This window comes from Sturnira hondurensis, unplaced genomic scaffold, assembly GCF_014824575.4.
Source record: "Sturnira hondurensis isolate 20B ecotype Veracruz unplaced genomic scaffold, ASM1482457v3 Scaffold0016184, whole genome shotgun sequence".
NCBI lineage: Eukaryota > Metazoa > Chordata > Mammalia > Chiroptera > Phyllostomidae > Sturnira > Sturnira hondurensis.
This window is the reverse complement of record NW_028088815.1, coordinates 2139352-2161981: the sequence shown is the minus strand read 5'-3', so window position 1 is coordinate 2161981 and position 22630 is coordinate 2139352. Positions and strand designations below refer to the sequence as shown.

General features: G+C 39.8%; 1 protein-coding gene across 2 annotated transcripts in view; it reads right to left on the bottom strand.

Moving 5' to 3' along the window:
* Positions 1-22630, bottom strand: part of NALCN (sodium leak channel, non-selective) — a 424006-nt gene that overhangs the window by 3591 nt on the left and 397785 nt on the right. For both annotated transcript variants that reach the window (XM_037065791.1, XM_037065792.1), the window contains 3 exons: positions 5630-5780; positions 4085-4234; positions 1434-1551 (listed from right to left, as the gene is read on the bottom strand). In XM_037065791.1, coding sequence (XP_036921686.1) covers positions 1434-1551; positions 4085-4234; positions 5630-5780 — 419 coding nt within the window. The remainder of the gene's footprint in view (positions 1-1433; positions 1552-4084; positions 4235-5629; positions 5781-22630) is intronic.

Genomic DNA, 22630 nt, shown 5'->3' with positions numbered 1-22630 from the left:
CTTTTAAAATGCTATTTTTCTTGCCTTTTGCCTCTACAAACTAAGCATGTTCACAGTAGCATGTCTCTTTAGTTATCACCATTTCTGACATTGTGGCCACTTAAGGGTGGGTCATTGGAAATACTTTTGACACCATACCTTTTGTTATCCATTTATATGAAGACCAAGAACTGCATTTTCCCTGGGTCATCTCTTCTCCTTGTCTCACCAGTATCTGGATTACTGCCACAAGTTTTGGCCATGTCATTGCCTCATGCCTAGACTACTATAACACCCATTGGCTCCTAATCTTGTTTCCATGCTCACTCTCTATTCTGTTGCCAAGTCACTCTTCCTAAAGCACGAATTCCAAATACCATGTCTTGCTCAGAAACTTTTACTGATTCCTAAGAGCCTATGAGATGAAACTGAAAGCACTCATCCTGTAATTTAAAGCCTTTCATACCACAGCCCCTCCAGGTACTCAATCTTTTTTCCCATCACTCCAGTTTTGCTTTTACCAGGTGGAAGCTAGGTTATCTCTGATCTCTAAATAATAAACTCTTGGATATGAAATAAGATATTTTCTTTTTTGGCATTAAGGTCCACCAAACAGCTTTTACCCTCAAAATCTAAGTTATACTGTTTTCTGCTTTGGGGAACAGAAGAATTTGTGGTATCATCTACCTTCTCACTTGGATTAAGCTGAAGAAGGGGCACAACTGAGGAGCATTAGGAGCACAATTGAAGAGCATTAGGAAGCCCCTATTTTATTGTGGACTCAGCTATTTACAGAGAAAACCAAGCATGAAGGGCAATGGACTGTGCAGGTCATTGTTCCCCCTCTACTCATGAGTGCCCTTAGTGGGATTGCTCTGGCTTTCCAAAACTCTATGTTCCCCTGGAAAAAGGATTCTCTTACTGAATGTGGAAAAGAATATAATTGTGAAGATTAAGTGAGGAACACACTCAATGCACTTATAGTACTGACTGGTATACAGTAAAGTAATATAGCACTAATGTATCATATATCATATATCACATGATAGCATGTAAGTTTTATTCCTTCTTTGAGAACTATGGCATTTTCTGAATGATCCTATCTGTACACTTCTTCTTAGATTAAATGAATTTTGCCTGTTTGTAAATGCCTTGAATGCACACAGGAAGCCCTTGGAAATATTTTCTTTTTTTTTCCTTTTAGATCTTGGTTATCATATGTCTCTTTGTTAAACACTGCTTTCTAACCATGGTACCTAAAAACGAGGGCCAATATATTGTTTTATTGAGAGAAGTTATTTTGATGAAAATGTTTTTGATAAGGAGATATATTTTTATGTCTATAAATAACTGTAGATGCAGACTTATATTTTAAAATCCAAGATCCCAAACTCACAAACTGTCAGTATCTCTAAAATGCCTCAGTCAATGGGGAAAGGGAGTGACATACATACCAGAGGGCAGACGCCATTGCCCGAACTTCCTTTGGGGTTTCCCGGCGTCTGCTGCATCTTGCCGACTCCCTCCTCTGTCTGACAGAGTGGGGCTCAGAAGCTGCTGCTGGCTGCTTGTCTGCATGGGGAAGAAAAAGGCAGTTATTTTCTTTCCTTTTTTCTAAAATATATTTTATTGATTATGCTATTACAGTTGTCCCATTTACCTCCTTCATTCCCCTCCACCCTGCACACCCTCTCCCAAGCACATTCCCCCTCTTCAGTTCATGTACATGTGTCATCAGTTCTTTAGCTTTTACATTTCCCATAGTATTCCTGCCCCCCATCTATTTTCTACCTACCATCTATACTACTTATTCTCTGTACCTTTTCCCCCTCTCTCCTCCTCCCACTCCCCTGTTGCTAACCCTCTATGTGATCTTCATTTCTGTGGTTTTGTTCCTGTTCTACTTGTTTGCTTATTTTCTTAATGCTGTGCTCTCCTGCTTCTTTCTGCACTGGCCTGAACCCTTGTTTTATTTTAAGAAAGGAAGAAAACATGCTTATCAATGGACAAATGGGTAAAAAAAGTTTCACATTTATACAACAAAATTCTACTTGGCCATAAAAATGAATGAAATCTTATCTTTTGCAAAAGCATGGATGGAGCAGAGGGTATTATGCTATATGAACCAAGTCAGATAGAGACAAATATGATACAATTTTACTTATATGTGGTATTGAAAGAACAAAATAAACAAACAAGCCAAACAGAAACAGATTCATAGATACAGAAAACAGACTGGTGGCTTCTGTCAGAAGGGAGCTTAGGGGGAATGGGCAAAAAGGTAAAGAGATTGAGAAGTAGGAATTGATAGTTACAAAATAGTCACTGGGATATAAAATACAGTATAGGAAATACAGTCAGTAATATTGAACTAACTATGCATGGTGCCAGGTGGGTACTTGAAATATTGGGGAACAACTCTGAAAAGTACATGACTGTCTAACCACTATGCTGTGCACCTGAAACTAATACAGAATAATATTGAATGTAAACTGTAATTGAAAATAATAAAGAAAATATGACAGGAAACAAGTGGGAAAAATATGGGTACATCATGTCAACAATGGGGAAAGGAAAAGTGAAAATGGATAAAAAGGAGTCATGGAAAATGAGAGTCACCACTGCACATGGTAAAGAAAGGGGGTGTGACTCTCCAGGTAGTGTCATTTCTTTGACACCCTTCCAAGAATCCTCCATCCCCACGGCCACATTCCTTCCACACATGGTAGCCATTAACTAGACAAGGATGATGGCATTCAGGAAAGAAGGTGGGGCAGCAGGGACTGCCTAGTTTGGGGAAAGCACACTCTTGCCAATCTGGAGGTCAATGCCTTGGACCTTCAGGGAGAAAATTCTCTGCAGACTGAGCTGTGCTGGGCCCTGGAGGAGATTGAAACTTACACCAATTAAAAGTAAAGTCAAAGGAAAATGCTGAGACTCTCCACACATTTTCCCCACTCTCTGGTTTACCCTCACTTCATCTTTCCTTATCAGCATATTGGTTTTCACACTGCTTCAATACTTCCTGTTGGTGTTTTGGGTATTTTAAACCTAAAACCAGAGAGCTCTGCAATCATCACTTTCCCTGGTTCATTAGCCCCATCTGACTATCTGATCTTATCTCAGTCCCACACATTGAGACACTGACAGCCATCCTCAGGGCACATAGGTGGCATGTCATTTTAGAAGCCTCCCAGTCCCTCTTTGTTGATTGTCTCCTGAACAAGTCCCTGTAATCAGTGACGGATGATTCCTACAGGCTGGGGGGCCAACAACATGAAATCCACTCGAATATAGGCTATAAAAAGGGTTCCTTGGAGCATCCCCTTGGGCCTTGAAGCCTGAGGCTTCGCTATTTATTGCTGGCTGCTGACTGTGTCACTACACAATAAGAAGCCTAATCCTGCCAGGGGGCTCATCTCCACCCAATCCATAAATGCATCCTCACAAAGTGCAGGACCTACTGCCAGCTGCTTCTCATACCACATGGCTCTTTAGGACACTGGTGACTCTCTGTGTTTTTTTTTTTATGAACATGTAGATTGAATTTAGAAATGAAAATATGCTGTGCCCTACTAAACAGAAAGCCCTCAAGTTAATCGTCCCCAAATTCCACATGCTTTTCTCATGCCCAACTGAGGAAGAACAAATCCTCAATGTGTCTGTTTAAGGAGGTTGAAGGCCAATTTCAAACATTTTCACTGATTTTATTATAAGTGTCTATGACTTGGTAGGACAAAATATTTAGGGCAGAGTTTGAAGCAAACCATGTCTCCTAAATCATATAATATAGCCACTCAAATTAAGTCCTTACAATGGCGATGTTAATTGTTTAGACCAAAAAAGTCAATAGAATTATTAAATCCAGGACATTAATATAATTTGAATAGCCATACAAATCAGAATCTTTTGAAATAATTCAGGGACAGCAAAGATACACATACAATCTGGATCATCATTCCACTTGTTTTTAATGTAAAAACTTCTTATTAGATATTTTGTTACCTTGTTTGAAACGGCTATGTGAACAACACCAATTTATCTTACTTTTTAAAAAACGTGCAGAATATCCTTGAATGAAGGGCATCTCATCTCATCCCCATACCTCAGGTTGCATATTATGATCCTGACTGTTGGCATTCATGTCTTCACTGGGCTGGGTGGTCTCAATACTGGGGGGATTCAGAAACCGGCTCAGCTCCTGTTGTTGGCTCTCTCTCAGGCTGTGAATGATGCTGCATGACTGCTGCTGTTTCTACGGAAATATGATTGTTCTTTCAGCTATAGAAAAATCAGGCCAACATCCCCCTGCCCCTACCAGTCAAGTCATATTTTCTTCTCTCTTCTCCAAAGACCCTGTAGGCTTGGTGACCTCTTAGGAACTTTCAAATAAGGACCTTTAACTAATTTCCCTGATAACTGTCACATTGCTATAAAGATAGGCTTGGAAACTTAGAAATTGCTTACTCCTTCCATTTTCACATGCATAACAATTGGGCTAAAGTTCATGGATAGCAGCTTGTATTTTATTTAAAATAGAATTTTTAAATGACTAATGTTGTTGGCAGTCTGGTTTTCCCTCCTTCTTATTCTATGCTCATCAAGCCAATGTGGATCACCTCTTTCTTCTAAGTTGTAAGGGACAGAGAGCCTTGGGTAGATAAATGAAACTCTCATTCTTATCTTGGTTCTGGACTGGAACAGGCCAGTTCAGCAGGCCGATCTGTCTTGGCACATACTGGGGCCATGGCAGTCTAGTGGTAGGCCAGCACTCCCTGAGTCCCCTTAGGGCCTCTGCTAGTTCCAGATTCTATCCCTGGAACTAGCAGAGCTTTGGTGGACCAGCTATGACTGTTGTGACAGCTGCCTGGCTATAGGAGATTGTGGTGTTTTGTTTTTCTAGGGCCCTTTTTTTTGTCTGATGGAAAGATACGTTTCTGCAGTTGGTATTCTGAGAAACAGAATTTTAAAAGTCTGTTATGTATTCATGTTTAGTGATTAATCTTATTTTTTTACCCATGTGTAAAGCATAAATCAAAAGCATTCATAAAATTAATTACCCAATAGAAATGCCTACTGTAAACAATGTATACAAAAACAGTAAATTGTGTTTGAACACACAGTTCATTGATTTATGAGTTGGAGAATCTTATAAGCTTATAGTTCAGGAAACAGAAAACAGATTGTTAAACTCTCACAAAAGGTGGTCTTTAATTAAAAACCACACAAAATTATCAACAATAAACTGGAATTTTCAGGAACAATTTAAAGGTAGTTTTGTAAATTCAATTGCCAGTCAATATGTAGAGATTTCTGGCAGTTTAAACAGCTGAGTTTAATAAATGCACAGCATAAATATTTTACTTTCAATAAACTGCTTCTTAAAAATTCACATTGTATTATAAAAGTGTGATTAATGTAAATTTATGGATTTTGCTCAAGTGGGTACAGCTAAATTTGGAGTAGAGTTAAGGTTTGACTCATCATCTGACCATCATAAGTGGATGAAGTTGACATAGGAAAGTTTAAGGAAAGAAGAAGTTTAAGGAAAGAAGAAGAGATATAAGACTAATCACAGAAGGATCTAATCCCCTGTGTATGAAGCCCTTGAAAAGGAAAATAAAATCCCAGATGCTTCTGGTCCACTCACAGCTCTGATGCGCTTTAAGCACTTTTTCAACCACATTCGGATCGTCTGCTTGGCCACTTCCTCCTCAATGGTGTACTCCAGCTGCTCCCTGGCAAGCAGCTCCTCCAACTGCAAACTCTTTCGGATGTCAACTGACCGGTAGGAGAGCATGCTGGTGGGGGAAATGTAATAGCCAATGCAGTTCTGATTTACCTGGGATTTAGACTCTTAGAAATCTCAAAATCCAGAGATGACATAATTCAATCCAACCATAGTAGCGTTCTGATGCCACCTTGACTAACTAGATGGCTAGGGCTAGTTATGTCACCTCATCTGTAAAATGGGACAGTCATAGTACCTATTTTATTAAATGATTAAGTGTGTTGATATTTATGGGGTGCTTATAAAAGTAAAGGCTATAAAAGTGTCTGTAAATCAAAAGAGTTAGGCTATGCCCTGATAATCAGCTGATTAAGACTCTGGAACTTTCCCCGTAGAAGGAAAACTGCTCTCTCTGTACCTCTCATGGAGCTCCTATTGGTGATGGTTAATGCTTGGCTGGTTAATGCTTGGTTAATGCTTGGCTATTCATTTATTTTTAAAATTATGTTATTATTGTTCAATTACAGTTGCCTGTAGTTCCCCCTCACCACTCCCCCCGACTCCCTACCCCAGCCAAATGCACCTCCATCCTTTGGCTCCACCCTCCACCTTGTTTTGTCCATGTGTCCTTTATAGTAATTCCTGAAAACACTTCCCCTCATTGTACCCTTCCTGCTCCCCTCTGGCCATTGTTAGATTGTTCTCAACTTCAATATCTCTGGGTATATTTTGTTTGCTTTTTTCTTTTGTTGATTATGTTCCAGTTAAAGGTGAGATCATATGGTATTTGTCCCACACTGCCTGGCTTATTTCACTTAGCATAATGCTTTCCAGTTCCATCCATGCTGTTGCAAAGCGTAGGAGCTCCTTCTTTCTCTTTGCAACATAGAATTGCATTGTGTAGAGCTTCCTGGAAAATGGCAGTGGAATAGGATGGAGCGACTCCAGTTATCATACCCCTGGGAGAAAATCCTGGCAGATCTACTGAGGAACAGCACAATCAATTCTCCAACCAACAATTCCCCAGCATTTATGAAAATAAGAGACCAGAGATAGTGACGGACCAGACAGCTACAGGTCGGTGGGGTCTCAGTGACATAAGGATGGAGGCAGCTGGGCAGGCAGCCCTTGGCTGGCACATAATGGCCCTGGAGCCACGGCTGCTGCAGCGGTCGGGGCCCAGAGGCTTCTGTCTGTGCCCAGCGACAGGGGCGTCTGCCACAAAGGACTCATCAGGAGCCTGGCACCTGTGAGTAAAGACAAAATTGGCAGCGGCAGGGCCGGCTGCCCTCGGCCAGCCCAGAACACCTCAGAGCCACCGCTGCCGCCATGTTAGGGGTGTAGAGGCTTCCGTCTGTGGCCAGTGCCACAGAGGATTCATCGGGAGCCTGGCACCCAGTGGAGCCTTGGGCCAGCTGCGAGGTCCTTGGAAGAGCTGGCTCCCTCCCTCCCCATCTAGGCAGGGCTGGGTGGCAGAGACCTGTCTGCTTAGGTTTGCAGGGAGGGTGGCAAGGACAGGGGGCCACGTTCAGTTGCAATCTCTGTGGTCGCCAGCCCACCAGCCCGCCAGCCCAGGAAATTTGGGAGGAGCATTGTCCTAACCAGTCGGGTTGGGGATTGGGCTGGGCTGAGGGGTTCTCCTGTGAAGGCAGCTTGAGTTGCTTCTCACCCAGCCACAGGACTGGGAAGGACCAGTACCAGATCCCGTGGGACCCAGGCAGCCTGTGGGGTGGGTGGGTGCCCACACCCCAGTCTGTTAGCCAGGCTGGTGAGTGGGTGTGAGCCGGGGCCTACAACCCAGCCCACAGAGGGGTACTGCCGAAACCAGAAAAACCGGATTGGACAGTTTGAAAACAACAAGGTAGGGTTTTTTTTTTTAACTTCTTTTTTCAGTAATCGTATATTTTTAAAATTTTATTGTTGCTGTATCTTTCAGTACTTTGTTCCTCTCCTTTCTTTTTTCCTGTTTTAGTCCTTCTTCCTTTCATCCCAAATTTATTGCTTTTTCCTTACTTCTCCTGCCTTTTTTTGTGTGTTTGTTTGTTTGTTGCTTTCTATACCACTGTAAATACTTCACAACACATCTCTCGGGTTTTAGCCCACTTTACAGGTTTCTGAATTCTATTACTATAGTGATTAACTCTACTAGCTCACATGCTATGCCTATTTACTATTCTTTACTCTCACTTTACCTCAAAATCTGACCACCCAAAACCTCACTGCTTTCTAGATACAACTCACAAGCCTTCCCTCCCCAACAAGAGACTTATCTTTGGTCTATCCTTTCTTAAAAGTGGCAAATTGGGTTGGAGATTACAGTTAACACTATATATAGTCTAAAGATCTTCTATCTCTTCTCTACTGGCTGTGACTGTAAATATCAGAAAGTACTCTCCTGCAGCCATAAACCATTTTGCCCCCCTCCCAGCTGATCACACACACAAAGAAAGCAGTAGGTGGAAGCAGAGAACATCAAGATACCTGCAGGAGACTGCACCACTGAATTTCACAGGCATTCTACCACAGAAGTTCACACTATAAACCCAGAGAGTCAGAATAGATCAGTTTAAGAAGGTGAGGCTAACAAGAAGAGTCTAATAAACAATGGGAAGACAAAGAAACAATGCCCAAATGAAAGAAAAGGTGGAAGTCTTAGAAATAATGTTAGATGAAAGAGAGACAAGTCAGCTATCAGATATTGAATTCAAAGGACTAGTTATGCGGAAATTCAAAGATCTCATAATGAGCTACCAGAAACTAGAGGGGAACTACCAGAAACTAGAGGGGAACTACCAGAAACTAGAGGGGAGCTACAATGAGCTCTCCGCAAACTATATCAACTATATATGAAAAAGGAAATAGAAACTATCAGAAAAGGAGAAGAGGAAATGAAGAATAAAATTTTGGAAGTGAAGGACACAGTAGAAGGAATGAAAAGCAGGATCGATGAGGCAGAAGATCGGATCAGCAAGTTGGAGGACACAGTAGAGAGAATCTCCCAGAAAGAGCAAGAAAGAGAAAAGAGGCTCAAAAAGAATAAAGAGGGATTAAGAGAAATGCAAGACAATGTGAAAGGTAATAATATCTGAATAATAGGAATAACAGTAGGAGAAGAAGAACAAGGGATAGAAAGCCTATTTGAAAGAGTAATGATGGAAAATTTTCCTAATTTGATGAGAGAAAAAGTTACATGAATCCAGGAATCACAGAGAGTCCCATTCAAGAGGAACCCAAAGAGGACCACTTCAAGACACATCATCATCAAAATGGCAAAATTCCAAGACAAAGACAGAATCTTAAAGGCAGCAGGGAGAAAAAGGAAGTAGCATACAAGGGAGCCCCAATAAGGTTAGCTACTGACTTCTCAATGGAAACACTCCAAGCAAAAAGAGAATGGCAAGAAATATTCCAAGTAATGAGAACCAGAGGCCTACAACCAAGGCTACTTTACCCAGCAAGGCTCTCAATGAAGATAGAAGGCCAAATAAAGAGCTTCCAAGCTCTTGGAAGCTATTGTCTCTTCCAAGACAAAAGAAGTCTAAAAGAATATGCCTCCACCAAACCAGCTTTACAAGAAGTACTAAAAGGACTCCTCTAAGGAAAGGAAGGAAAAGAGAGAGACAGAGAGGAACTCTGGTACAAAAATGGCAATGAATAAGTACCTATCAATAATAACCCTAAATGTAAATGGATTAAATGCTCCAATGAAAAGACATAGAATAGCGGAATGGATAGCGGAATGACCCACACATATGCTGCCTACAGGAGACACACCTCAGGACAAAAGACCATCACAGACTAAAAGTGAAAGGATGGAAACAAATTTTCCAAGCGAATGGTCAAGAAAAAAAAGCCAGGGCAGAAATTCTAATATCAGACAAAACAGATTTCAAAAAAGGGGCCATAAAGAGAGATCCAGAAGGTCACTTCATAACACTCAAGGGAAGAATCCACCAAGAAGACATTAACATCGTAAATACATATGCACCCAACATAGGAGCACCCAAATATATAAGAAAAATCCTAGAAGACTTCAAGAAAGATATTGACAGCAACACAATTATAGTAGGAGATTTTAACACCCCACTGTCAAAAATGGACAGATCTTCCAAACAGAATATCAACAAAGATATAGCTGCACTAAACAACACCCTAGATGAAATGGACTTGACTGATATATATAGAGCCCTTCATCCAAAAGAAGCTAAACACACATTCTTTTCAAATGCATATGGAACATTTTCAAAGATAGACCACATGATAGGACACAAAATGAGCCTCAACAAATTCAAGAAAATTGAAATCATACCAAGCATTTTCTCTGACCACAAGGGACTGAAATTAGAAACCAACCCTCCAAAACCCCCCAAAAACCCCACATCATGGAGACTGAATGCTATGCTATTAAACAACGGATGGGTCAAGATTGAAATTAGGAAAGAAATCAAAAAGTTCCTGGAAACCAATGAAAATAAACTCACGACAACCCAAAACTTATGGGACACAGTGAAGGCAGTCCTGAGAGGGAAGCTCATAGCAATACAGGCTTACCTAAAGAAAATAGAAACATTTCAAACAAACAACCTAACCCTACACCTGCAAGAACTGAAGAACAACAACAAAGACAGCCTAGAGCAAGTACAAGGAAGGAAATAACCAAGATCAGAGCAGAACTAAATGACATAGAGACTAAAAGCACAATTCTAAGGATCAATGAATCCAAGAGTTGTTTTTTTGAAAAGATAAACAAAATAGACAAGGCTTTAAGTAGGCTCATTAAGAAAAGAAGAGAGAGGACACAAATAAACACAATCAGAAAGGAAAGAGGAGAAGTTACAACTGATACTACAGATACAGAAGGGATTGTAAGAAATTACTATGCAGACCTGTATGCCAAGGAATTTGAAAACCTAGGTGAAATGGACACATTTATAGAAAAATATAATCTTCCAAAACTCAATGAAGAAGAAGGAGAAAGCCTGAACAGACCAATAACAGCAGATGAAATTGAAGCACTCATCATAAAACTCTCATCACACTAAAGCCCTGAACCAGATGGTCTCACAGGAGAATTCTACAAAGCATTTAAGGAAGAACTAACCTCTTTCTTCACAGACTATTCCAAAAAATCCAAAATGATGGGAAACTCCCCGACTCTTTTTACGAAGCCAGCATCATCCTAATTTCAAAGCCAGATAGAGACACAACAAAGAAAGAAAACTACAGGCCAATATTGCCGATGAACATAGACGCTAAAATCCTCAATAAAATATTAGCAAATCGCACCCAACAATACATTAAAAAGATCATACACCACAACCAAGTGGGATTCATCCCAGGGACGCAAGGATGGTTCAATATCCCCAAATCAGTAAATGTAATACATCAGATAAATAAAAGCAAAGACAAATATCACATGATCATATCAATAGACATGGAAAAATCTTTTGATAACATACAACACACATTTATGACAAAAACACTCAGCCAAGTGGGAATAGAGGCCATAATAAAGGCCATATAATATAGTGGCCTCCATATAATAAAGGCCATATAAGAAAGCCCTACAGCCAATATCATACTCAATGGGCAAAAACTAAAAGCTTTTCCACTAAGATCAGGAACAAGACAAGGTTGCCCACTTTCACCACTTCTATTGAATATAGTATTGGAAGTTTTAGCCTCAGCGATCAGGCAAGAAATGGAAATAAAAGGCATTCAAATTGGAAAGGAAGAAACAAAACTGTCATTGTTTGCAGATGACATGATAGTGTACATGGAAAATCCTATATCCTCTACCAAAAAACTGCTCAAACTAATAAATGAATTTGGCAAAACAGTGGGTTACAAAGTCAATATCCAGAAATCAAAGGCATTTTTGTATACTAACAATGAATCAGCAGAAGCTAAAATCAAGAAAAATATCCCATTTGATATAGCAAAAACAAAAATAAAATATCTGGAAATAAATCTAACCAAGGAGGTAAAAGACCTGTATGCAGAAAACTACACAACACTGAAGAAAGAAATCAAGGAAGGCACAAACAAATGGAAACATATATCGTGTTCATGGATTGGAAGAATTAACATCATCCAAATGTCCATACTACCCAAAGCAATTACAGATTCAATCCAATACCTATTAAAGTACCAATGGCATATTTCACAGACATAGAACAAACACTTCAAAAATTTATATGGAACCATAAATGACCGCGAATAGCAGCTGCAATGTTGAGAAAGAAGAACAAAGTAGGAGGGATCACAATACCTGGTATCAAACTGTATTACAAGGCCACTGTAATCAGAACAGCCTGATACTGGCATAAAAACAGGAACATAGACCAATGGAACAGAACAGAGAACCCAGAAATAAACCCAACTCTCTATAGTCAATTAATATTCAAAAAAGGGGGAAGTAAGATAAAATGGGGTAAAGATAGCCCCTTCAACAAATGATGTTGGGAGAACTGGACAGCTACATGCAAAAAAATGTATCTCAAGCACCAACTTACACCATACACCAAAATAAATTCAAGGTGGATAAAAGACTTAAATATAAGCCATGACACCATTAAAGTTCTAGAGGAGAACATTGGCAGGAAAATATCAGATATTTCATGCAGGAACATTTTTCCTGATATGTCCCCTAGAGCAAGGACTATAAAGGAAAGAATAAACAAATGGGATCTCATCAAAATAAAAAGCTTCTGCGTGGCTAAAGAAAACAGCTTTAAAATAAAAAGACAACCAAGTGTATGGGAAAACATATTTGCCAATGATACCTCAGACAAAGGTTTGATCTCCAAAATATACAAAGAACTCACATGACTTCACCCTAAGAAGACAACTAACCCAATTAAAAAATGGGCAAAGGACCTGATCAGACCCTTCTCCAAGGAGGTCATACAGAGGATTCAGAGACACATGAAAAGATGCTCAATATCGCTAACTAGCAGAGAGAAGCAAATTGAAACCACAGTGAGATACCACTTTACGCCAGTCTGAATGGCCATCATAAAGAAAGCGACAAACTACAAATGTTGGAGAGGGTGTGGAGAAAAGGGGACTCTAGTCCACTGTTGGTGGGATTGCAGACTGGTGCAACCATCATGGAAAACAGTATGGAATTTTCTCAGAAAACTAAAAATGGACCTGCCTTTTGACCCAGCATTTCCACTGCTAGGATTGTATCCTAAAAACCCTAAAACACCAATTCCAAAGAACATATGCACCCCAATGTTCATAGCATCACAATTTACAATAGCCAAGAGTTGGAAGCAACCCAAGTGCCCATCAGTAAATGAATGGATCAAAAAACTATGGTACATATACACAATGGAATTCTATGCAGCAGAAAGAAAGAAGGAGCTCCTACCCTTTGCAACATCATGGATCGTACTGGAAAGCATTATGCTGAGTGAAATAAGCCAGGCAGTGAAAGACATATACCATATGATCTCACCTTTAACAGGAAGCGAAACAACAAAACAAACAAGCAAGAAAAATATAACCAGAGACACTGAAATAGAGAGCAGGCTGACAGTGACCAGGGGGGTGAGGGGAGGGAATTTCAGGGGAAATAGGGGAGTGATTTAGAGGAATATATATAAAGGATTCATGGACAAGAAATCAGAAGGGTGGAAATGGGAGGGAGGGGGGAGCATGGGGGGTGGGATAAGATGGGAATAATAGACAGAAAACTGTACTTGAAAAATAATTAAATATATTTTTAAAAAGTACAGTTAAAAAAAAGAATAGCATTGTGTAAAGGTACTATACCTTTTTGATCCACTCATTTACTGATGGTCACTTAGATTGCTTCCAGAATTTGGCTATTACAAATTCTGCTGCTATGAACATTGGGGTTCATAGGTGCTTTTGGATTGGTATTTCGGGCTCTTAGGATTTAATCCCAGCACTGGAACTGCTGGGTCAAAAGGCAGTTCCATTTTTAGTTTTCTGAGGGAATACCATACTGTTTTCCACAGTGGCTGCACCAGTCTGCATTCCCAGCAACAGTGCACTAATGTTCAATTTTCTCCACATCCTCTCCAACACTTGTTTGTTGCTTTGTTTATGATGGCCATCCTGACCTGTGTGAAGTGGTGTATCATTGTGTTTTTAATTTTCATCTAATGGCTGGTGATGCTGAGCATCTTTTCATGTGTATATGGATCATCTGTATGTCCTCCTTGGAGAAGTGCCTGTTTAGGTACTTTGCCCATTTTTTAATTGGGTTTTTTGTTTTCCTGGAGTGGAGTCCAGTGAGTTCTATGTATATTTTCGAGATCAACCTCTTGTCCAAGGTATCATTGTCAAATATGTTTTCCCATGTAGTTTGTTCTCTTTTCATTTTAGCACTGTTTTCTTTAGCCACGCAGAAGCTTTTAATTTGATGAGGTCCCATTTTTTATATTATTTCCTTTATGTCCCTTGCTTTAGAGGATATATAGTGAAGATACTGCTGCATAAAATGTCTGAGATTTTCCTGTTAATTTTTTCCTGCATGACTTTTATGGTGTCACAACTTATATTTAAGTCTTTTATGCACCTTGAATTTACTTTTGTGTATGGTGTAAGTTGGTGCTTGAGTTTCATTTTTTTGCATGTAGCTGTCCAGTTTTCCCAATACCAGTTGTTGAGGAAGCTATTTTTATTCCATTTTATGTTACTGACTCCTTTGTCGGATATTAATTCCCCATAGATACTTGGGTTTATTTCTGGGCTCTCTGTTCTATTCCATTGGTCTATGTGCCTGTTTTTGTGCCAGTACCAGGCTGTTTTGATTACAGTGGCTGTTTGTAATACAGTTTGGTATTAGGTATTGTGATTCCTCCTACTTTGTTCTTCTTTCTCAACATTGCAGCTGCTATTCGGGGTCGTTTATGGTTCCATAGAAATTTTTGAAGTGTTTGTTTTATATGTGTGAAATATGTCATTGGTACTTTAATAGGGATTGCATTGAATATATAAATTGAATTGGGTAGTATGGAAATTTTGATACTAACAGTTCTAATCCATGAACATGGCTCATGCTTCTATTTGTTTGTGTCTTCCTTGATTTCTCTCTTCAGTGTTGTGTAATTTTCTGCATACAGGTCTTTTACCTCCTTGGTTAGGTTTATTCCTAAGTAGTTTATTTTTCTTGTTGCGGTATTAACTATTTTTTTCTGATTTCTGTTTCTAATATTTCATTGTTGGTGTACAAAAATGCCATTGATTTCTGAATATTGACTTTGTATCTCTCTGTTTTGCCAAATTCACTAATTAAGTCAAGTAGTTATTTGGTGGAGTCTATGGGATTTTTTATATACACTATCATGTCATTTGGAAACAATAACTTTGCATTCTACTTTAGAATTTAGATGCATTTTATTTCTTTTTCTTTTCTGATTGCTGTGGCTAGGACTTCCACTACGATGTTGAATAGGAGTGGTGAAAGCAGGTATCCTTGTCTTGTTTTTTATCTTAGTGGGAAAGCTGTAAGTTTTTGCCAATTGAGCATGATATTGGCTGCAGGTCTCTCACATATGGCCTTTATTATGTTGATGAATGCTCCCTCTATTCCGACTTTGCTAAGTGTTTTTATCACAAATCAGTACTGTACTTTATCAAATGCTTTTCCCTCATTTATTGACACAATCATGTGATTTTTGTCTTTGCTTTTGTTTATGTGATGTATTACCTTTATCAATTTGTGAATATTGTACCATCCTTGCATCCCTGGGATAAATCCCACTTGGTCAGAGTGTATGATCTTTTTAATGTATTGCTGGATGCAGTTTGTGAATATTTTGTTCAGGATTTTGGTATCTATGTTTATCAGTAATATTGGCCTGAAGTTTTCCTTCTTTGTTGTATCTTTATCTGGTTTTGGGGTTGAGATGATGCTGGCTTCAGAAAAAGAGTTTGGGAGTCTTCTATCTTCTGGAATTCTTTTGAATAATTTGTGAAGGAGGGGGTTAACTCCTCCTTAAATGCCTTGTATAATTCTTCTGTGAAACCATTTTGTCCAGGGCTTTTGTGTGTTGGGAATTTTTTGATTAGTGCTTTGATTTCATTAGCTGTTATCAGTATGTTCAGGCCTTCTTCTTTATTCAGATTGGAAGATGGTATTTTTCTAGAAATTTGTCCATTTCACCCAGGTTTTCAAATTTTTGGCATACAATTCTTCATAGTAATTTCTCACAATCCTTTATATTTCTGTGGTATCAGTTGTAATCTCCTGTTTCATTTCTGAATGTGTTTATTTGGGTCGTCTCTCTTCTTTTCATGATGAGCCTACCTAATGGCTTGTCCATTTTTTTTTATCTTTTCAAAGAACCAGCTCCTGAATTCATTGATCCTTAGAACTGTGCTTTTAGTCTCTATGTCGTTTAATTCTGCTCTGCTCTTGGTTATTTCCTTTCTTCTACTTTCTTTGTGGTCTTTGTTGTTTTTCCTTGAGTTCTTGTAGGTGTAGGGTTAGGTTCTTTATTTGAAATGTTTCTATCTTTTTTAGGTAGGCCTGTATTGCTATGAACTTTCCTCTCAGGACTGCCTTTGCTGTGTCTCATAAGTTTTGGATTGTTGTGAGTTCAATTTCCTTTGTTTCCAGAAACTTTTGATTCCTTCCTTGATTTCTTAATTTCATTCCTTAATTCCCTTGATTCCATTAATTTCATTCTTAATTCATTTTTAATTTAATAGCATGCTATTCAGTCTCCATGAGTTTGAGTGTTTTGAGTTTTTCCCTTGAGGTTGGTTTCTAGTTTCAGTTCCTTGTGTTCAGAGAAAATGCTTGATATGATTTTCAATTTTCTTGAATTTTGGGGGGCTTCTTTTGTGTCCTATCATGTGGTCTATGTTTGAAAATATTCCATGTGCATTTGAAAAGAATGTGTATTCAGTTTCTTTGGGATCAAGGGATATATATATATATATATATATATATATATATATCAGTTAAGTCCATTTCATATAGGGCATTGTTCGATGACACAATATCTTTGTTGATATTTTGTTTGGAAGATCTGTCCATTTTTGACAGTGGAGTGATAAAATCCCCTACTATAATTCTGTTGCTGTCAATATTTTTCTTAAAGTCCTCTAAGATTTCCTTTATGTATTTGGGTGCTCCTATGTTGAGTGCACATATATTTACAATATTTATGTCTTCTTCCTCTACATATTATGAGTGACCTTCGGAGTCTCTTTTTATGGCTCTTATTTTGAAGTCTTATTTTGTCTGATGTGAGTATTGCTACCCTGTTTTTTTTTTTCCTGCCCTTTTGCTTGGAATGATTGTTTCCAGTCCTCCACTTTCAATCTGTGTAGATCTTTTTTCCTGAGGTAGCTTTCTTTTAGGCAGCATATGTGTGGGTCATGGTTTCTTATCCATTAAGTTATTGTATGTGTCTTAATTGAGGCCTTTTCCCATTTATGTTTAAGTTTATTATTAATAGGTACTTATTCATTGCCATTTTTCATACCTGTGTTCTCTCTCTCACCGTTTTTCTTTCTGTTCTTAAAGCAGGCCCTTTGGCATATCTTGCAATACTGGTTTGGTGGAGGTATATTATTTTAGCCTTCTTTGCTTGGGAAGCTCCTTTTTTGGTCTTCTATTTTAATTAAAAGCCTTAGTGGATAAAGTAGTCTTGGTTGCAGGCCTCTGGTTTTCTTTACATGGAATATTTCTTGCCATTTCCTTCTGGCTTGGAGCATTTTCATCGAGAAAATAGCTGCTAGTCTTATGAGGGCTCCTTTGTACGGTACTTCCTATTTTTCCCTTGCTGCCTTTAAGATTCTCTTTTTGACTTGGAATTTTGCCATTTTAATTATGATGTGTCTTGAAGTGGGTGTCTATGGGTTCCTCTTGATTGGGACTCTCTGTGTTTCCTGGATTTGTGTGACTTTTTTCTTTTCAATGCAGAAAAGTTTTCCATCATTACTTTTTCAAACAGGTTTTCTATCTCTTGCACTCTTCTTCTCCTCTGGTATCCCTATTATATAAATATTATTACATTTGATGTTTTCCTGCATTTTCCTTAATCCCTCTTCATTCTTTCTGAGTTTTTCCTTGTCTCACTCATTCTGGGTGTTTTTTTCTATCCTGTCCTCCAACTTGCTGACCCAATCCTTTGCTTCATCTAGCCTACCTTTGATTCCTTCTATTGTATTCTTCAGGTCATCAATTGTATTCTTCATTTCCTCTTGGCCCTTGGTGGTAGTTTCTATTTCCTTTTTCATATTAGTATAGTCTACAGTGGGTTCATTGTAGTTTCCCTGTAGTTTTTGATAATTCTTTGTGAGCTTATTGAGCTTCCTGATAACCACCGCTTTGAAATCAGTATGTGATAATTTACTTGCCTGTATCTCATTTAGCATTCTTTGTGGGCCTTCCTCCTTTCCTTTCATTTTGAGGTTGTTCCTTCATCTTTCTATTGTTTGTGAGACTGTTCTTGTTAGCCTCTGCTTCTTAAATTGATCTGTTTGGACTCCCTTGGTTTCTGGTGTGAACTTCTTTGAACTTATGACCTATGAGATTCAGTGGTGCAGTCTGCTTGATCTCCTGAGTTTGCTCATCTGGGGCTGTGATGTATGTTGGCTCTCTGTATGTCTTTGGATTTTGATTATTGTTGTGTCCTTCCCTCCTGCTGGTTAACTGAGGGTCACTCCATCCACCACATGTATTCTGTTGTGCAGGTGTAGACAGGTTGTGTTGAAGCTGATTCTTCTGTGTATATGATGTTTTGATCCTTTTCCCTTGCTCGTGTTCAGTTGTTTGTTCTGGGTAATTTCTCCACCATTTAGGTGTATTTCCAGATCAGTCATGAGTGAACATTAGTGTGACTTCCACTCCCTCCTTCACCTTCTTGCATTGTTTCTGTTGGTGGTTTTTTTGTTGGTGGGTTTTTTCTTCCAGCAGATATATTGGTGTCCACAGCTCCCACCTACTGTTTTTTTGTGTGATCAGTTAGAGGGGGAAGGCAAAATGGTTTTAGACAGTACCAGTGTATTCTATGGTATTTAAAGTACCAACATGCAGAGAAGAGATAGGAGATCTCTTGGATATGCATAGTGGCAAGCATGATATTTCACCCAACTATTCACCCATGATATTTCCACCCTTTTTAGAAAGGGTGGAAAAAGATAAGACTCTTGTTAGGGGTGGGGAAGTATTGCTAGTTGGATCTAGAAAGCAGTGAGCTTGTGGCAGGGCAGATTATGAGGTAAATTGAGAGTAAAAAACAGAAAATAGGTGTAGTGTGTGAGATAATAGTTAACCACCACAGTAATAAAGTTCAGGAAACCGTGAAATGGGCTAAGATATGTGAGGGGTGCTGTATGGTATTTACAATTGTATAGAGTAGCAATTATTTATGATTGTAATGGAGCAACAATCATATGACAGAATCTATGTGATCAAGTAACAAGAATATGAAGTACAGGACCCAGAGCAGTGTGCTATTGGAACACAAGTGAAATGAAGGATGGTAAATTAAAAATACACCATGAACAAGAGAACAAGGGAAGCCAGTCAGACAATGCAACTTAACAAACCAAGTAAAAGAAGACTAAACAGAAATAAGAGAAATATAAAAATACTAATAAAATAAAAGATGTAAGAATAGTAAAAAAATAATAATACAAATATACAATAACTTGCAAGTTCTGGAGTAGCCAAGTGAAATTTGTCTCACTGTCTCAGTTGTTAAGATGACCCCTCTTTTGATCTAACTCTGGTCTTTTCATGGTTCCAGGTTTTATTGTCTAACCTGTGGGAATTTAAAAAAAAGAGGAAGAAGGGAAGAAAGGAAAAACGAAAGAAAAATAAAAAAATAAATAAAGAAAGAAAGGAAGATGGAATTAAAAAAAGAAATTTTTAAAAAAGGAGCCTTCTCCTGACTTTAAACTGGCCAAGCCAGTTCTGCTGGTATTCCTCGCTGCAGCAGGCTCGGGAGGGATTGGTTTCACTTTCCTCCCTTCCTGAGTTGCATTCTTCACAGTCGCTGAGCCTCCAGCCCAGTTCTTCAGTTTGCTGCTGGGCCTCCAGTGCCCTTCTGTGCCTAGCCTGTGCCTTCAGTCTACCAGTTGCACTGTTCTTGATGTGCACAAGTTAGGGGCAACTTACATACTACCTTCTTGCTCTTTACTGTCCTAGATGCTAGGGACTCTCAGAGTCTCTTCAGGGTAGTTCTGTGCCCCCATTGAGTTAAGTGTTTCTGGGGATTACTGACTCCCTGAGCCTGGCAGCTCTCCTCTGATGGGGGCATCTCCACCTTCCTCTTTGAGAGCCAGTCAGCCCTGCAGGGCCCTGGGCACAGGGTCTGGGTGGGAGATGCCTCTCTTTGGCAGGGTCAGGTACTGTCCCAGGGCTGCAGTCCTGAGCACCGGGCCTCTCATGTTTTGGGGGTATGGGCAGCCACCAGGCCTTGGGGTGTTGGGGTTAGACCTCGGAGTAAGCAAATGCAGTCCCTAGGGCTGCGGGTGTGAGTGCAAGGCCAGGCGAGGCTAGGGACTCAGGAGGCTGGGGCAGCTGCTGTGGAGAATTCCGCAAACAGCCACCGAATGCCTCTTTTCTCTCTTTTTCTTTTTGAAAAATTCCTCCTATTCTAGCCTGCCACTCCAAACAAGCACTTGGCCTCTCACACAGCCCAACTCTCCAATTAGACAGGGACTATTTGGGTCAGGGTCCACCACAGCCCACTGGCATCCGCAGTCTCATCTGTGTGTTTGACACTTCATTCTTACTCACCTCCTGAGACTTTAAGCATCCAGGTCCCTCCTGGTGCTGCTCAAACTTTGTTTGCCAGGGGAGGGAGCCATTGACGTGGCCCCCAAGAATCCTGTGGTAGACACTGTGGGCTCCCTGACTGGGGCTGTAGCTGCCCTGGTCCCTGTGCTGGTCCCAGGAGCCTTATTCTCCTGAAGCACTCTCCTTACTGTCTGATTTTTCAATGTACTCTACAATTTTTGGCCTCCAGTCTTCATGTATGCTGGGATACCGTTGGCTATTCACTCTGTTCCTCAGAAGGTGGGCTAGGTGTTTCCCCTGTGCACAGGGGGAAGTGGACTCCACTCCTACTTATCTTGTGGCCATCTTCCCTAAGTGATATTCTGAGAGTTGTCATCCTTTGCTATTCATGTGTTTTTTCACTCACTGTTTTCTGCCTTTTTGTTTGCTCTTGGATGAAGTGAATTGAGGGAGGTAACATTGAGACCTTGAGAGAACTCCCTGAGATTTTTCCTGTTGTAGTATTTTTTAAAATTCTAATCATAAGTATATTTCTGTATACCTGAATGTTACTGACATGTGTGACAAAATATCCACCACTTAACTTTTCAGTTATTTGCAATATGATGAACATAGCTAGTGCTAGTAGAGCAGGGGTCCCCAACCCCCGGGGCCATGGCCAGTACAGGTACAGTTTCGTGGCCTGTTAGGAACCAGGCTGCACAGAAGGAGGTGAGTGGTGAGTGAGCAAAGCCTCATCTGTATGTATAGCTGCACCCCATTGCTCTCTTTAGTGCCTGAGATATACCTGTCAGATTAGCTGTGGCATTAGATTCTCATAGGAGCATGAACACTGCCATGAACCGCGCATGTGAGGGATCTAGGTTGTGCACTCCTTGTGAGAATCTAATGCTTGATCATCTAAGGTGGAGCTGAAGTGGAGCTGAGGCACTAGGAAACAGCTTCAAATGCATATTATCATTAGTAGAGAGGTTTGACTGCCCAGAGACCATAATAAATCAATTACTTGCAGACTCCTATCAAAATGCTACCAGTGAGTGGCAGGTGACAATGAAGCTGCATCTAGTGGCAGGGATATAAATCCATCCCCCCACCCACAGTGTGTGAAAAAATTGTCTTTCAGGAAAGTGGCCCCTGGTACCAAAAAAGTTGGAGACCACTCTAGTAAAGGGTTCTTAACTTTTTCTATGGCACAAATTCCTTTGGCAGTGGACCCCATGAGATGCTTCTTTTTTTTTAAAAGACTTTATTTATTTATCCTTAGACGGGGAGGGAAGGAGAGAGGGAGAGAAATATCAATGTATGGTTGTCTCTCATGAGTCCCCTGCTGGGAACTGGCCTGCAACCCAGGCATGTGCCCTGACTGGGAAGAAAACTGCGATCGTGTGGTTCGCAGGCCCGCGCTCAATCCACTGAGCTACACCAGCCAGGGCTCCATGAGATACTTTTTAGAATAATGATTTAGATGTATAAAATAAAATACACATTATTTCAAAGGAAACCAATTATTTTTTAATTGCTGTTCAAGTACAATTGTCTCCATTTTCATCCCACCACACTCCCACCTATCCCGGCCTCCCTCCCTCAAACCCACCCCCTTTAGCTTTGTCCATGTGTCCTTCATACATGTTCCTTAATGCTCCCCCATTATCCTCTATTATCTCTCTCCATTCTCCTCTCAGATTACTGTCAAATTATTCTTTATTTCAATGTCCATGGTTGCATTTTGCTTGCTCATTTATTTTGTTGATTAGGTTTCACTTATAAGTGAGATCATATGGTATTTCTCTCTCACTGCTTGGTTTGTTTCACTTAGCATACTGCTTTCCAGTTCCATCCATGCTGTTGTGAAGGGTAGGAGCTCTTTCTTTCTTTCTGCTGCATAGTATTCCATTGTGTAAATGTACCATACTTTTTTGATCCACTCATTTACTAATGGGCACTTAGGTTGCTTCCAGCACTTGGCTATTGTGAATTATGCTGCTATGAACTTTGGTGTACATAGGTTCTTTTCAATTAGTGTTTCAGGATTCTTAAGGTATATCCCAACAGTGGTATTTCTGAGTCAAAAGGCAGTTCCATATTTAGCTTTTGAGGAAATTCCATATTGTTTTCCACGTGGCTGCACCAGTCTGCATTCCACCAAGAGTGCACTAGTGTTCCCTTTTCTCCACAACCTT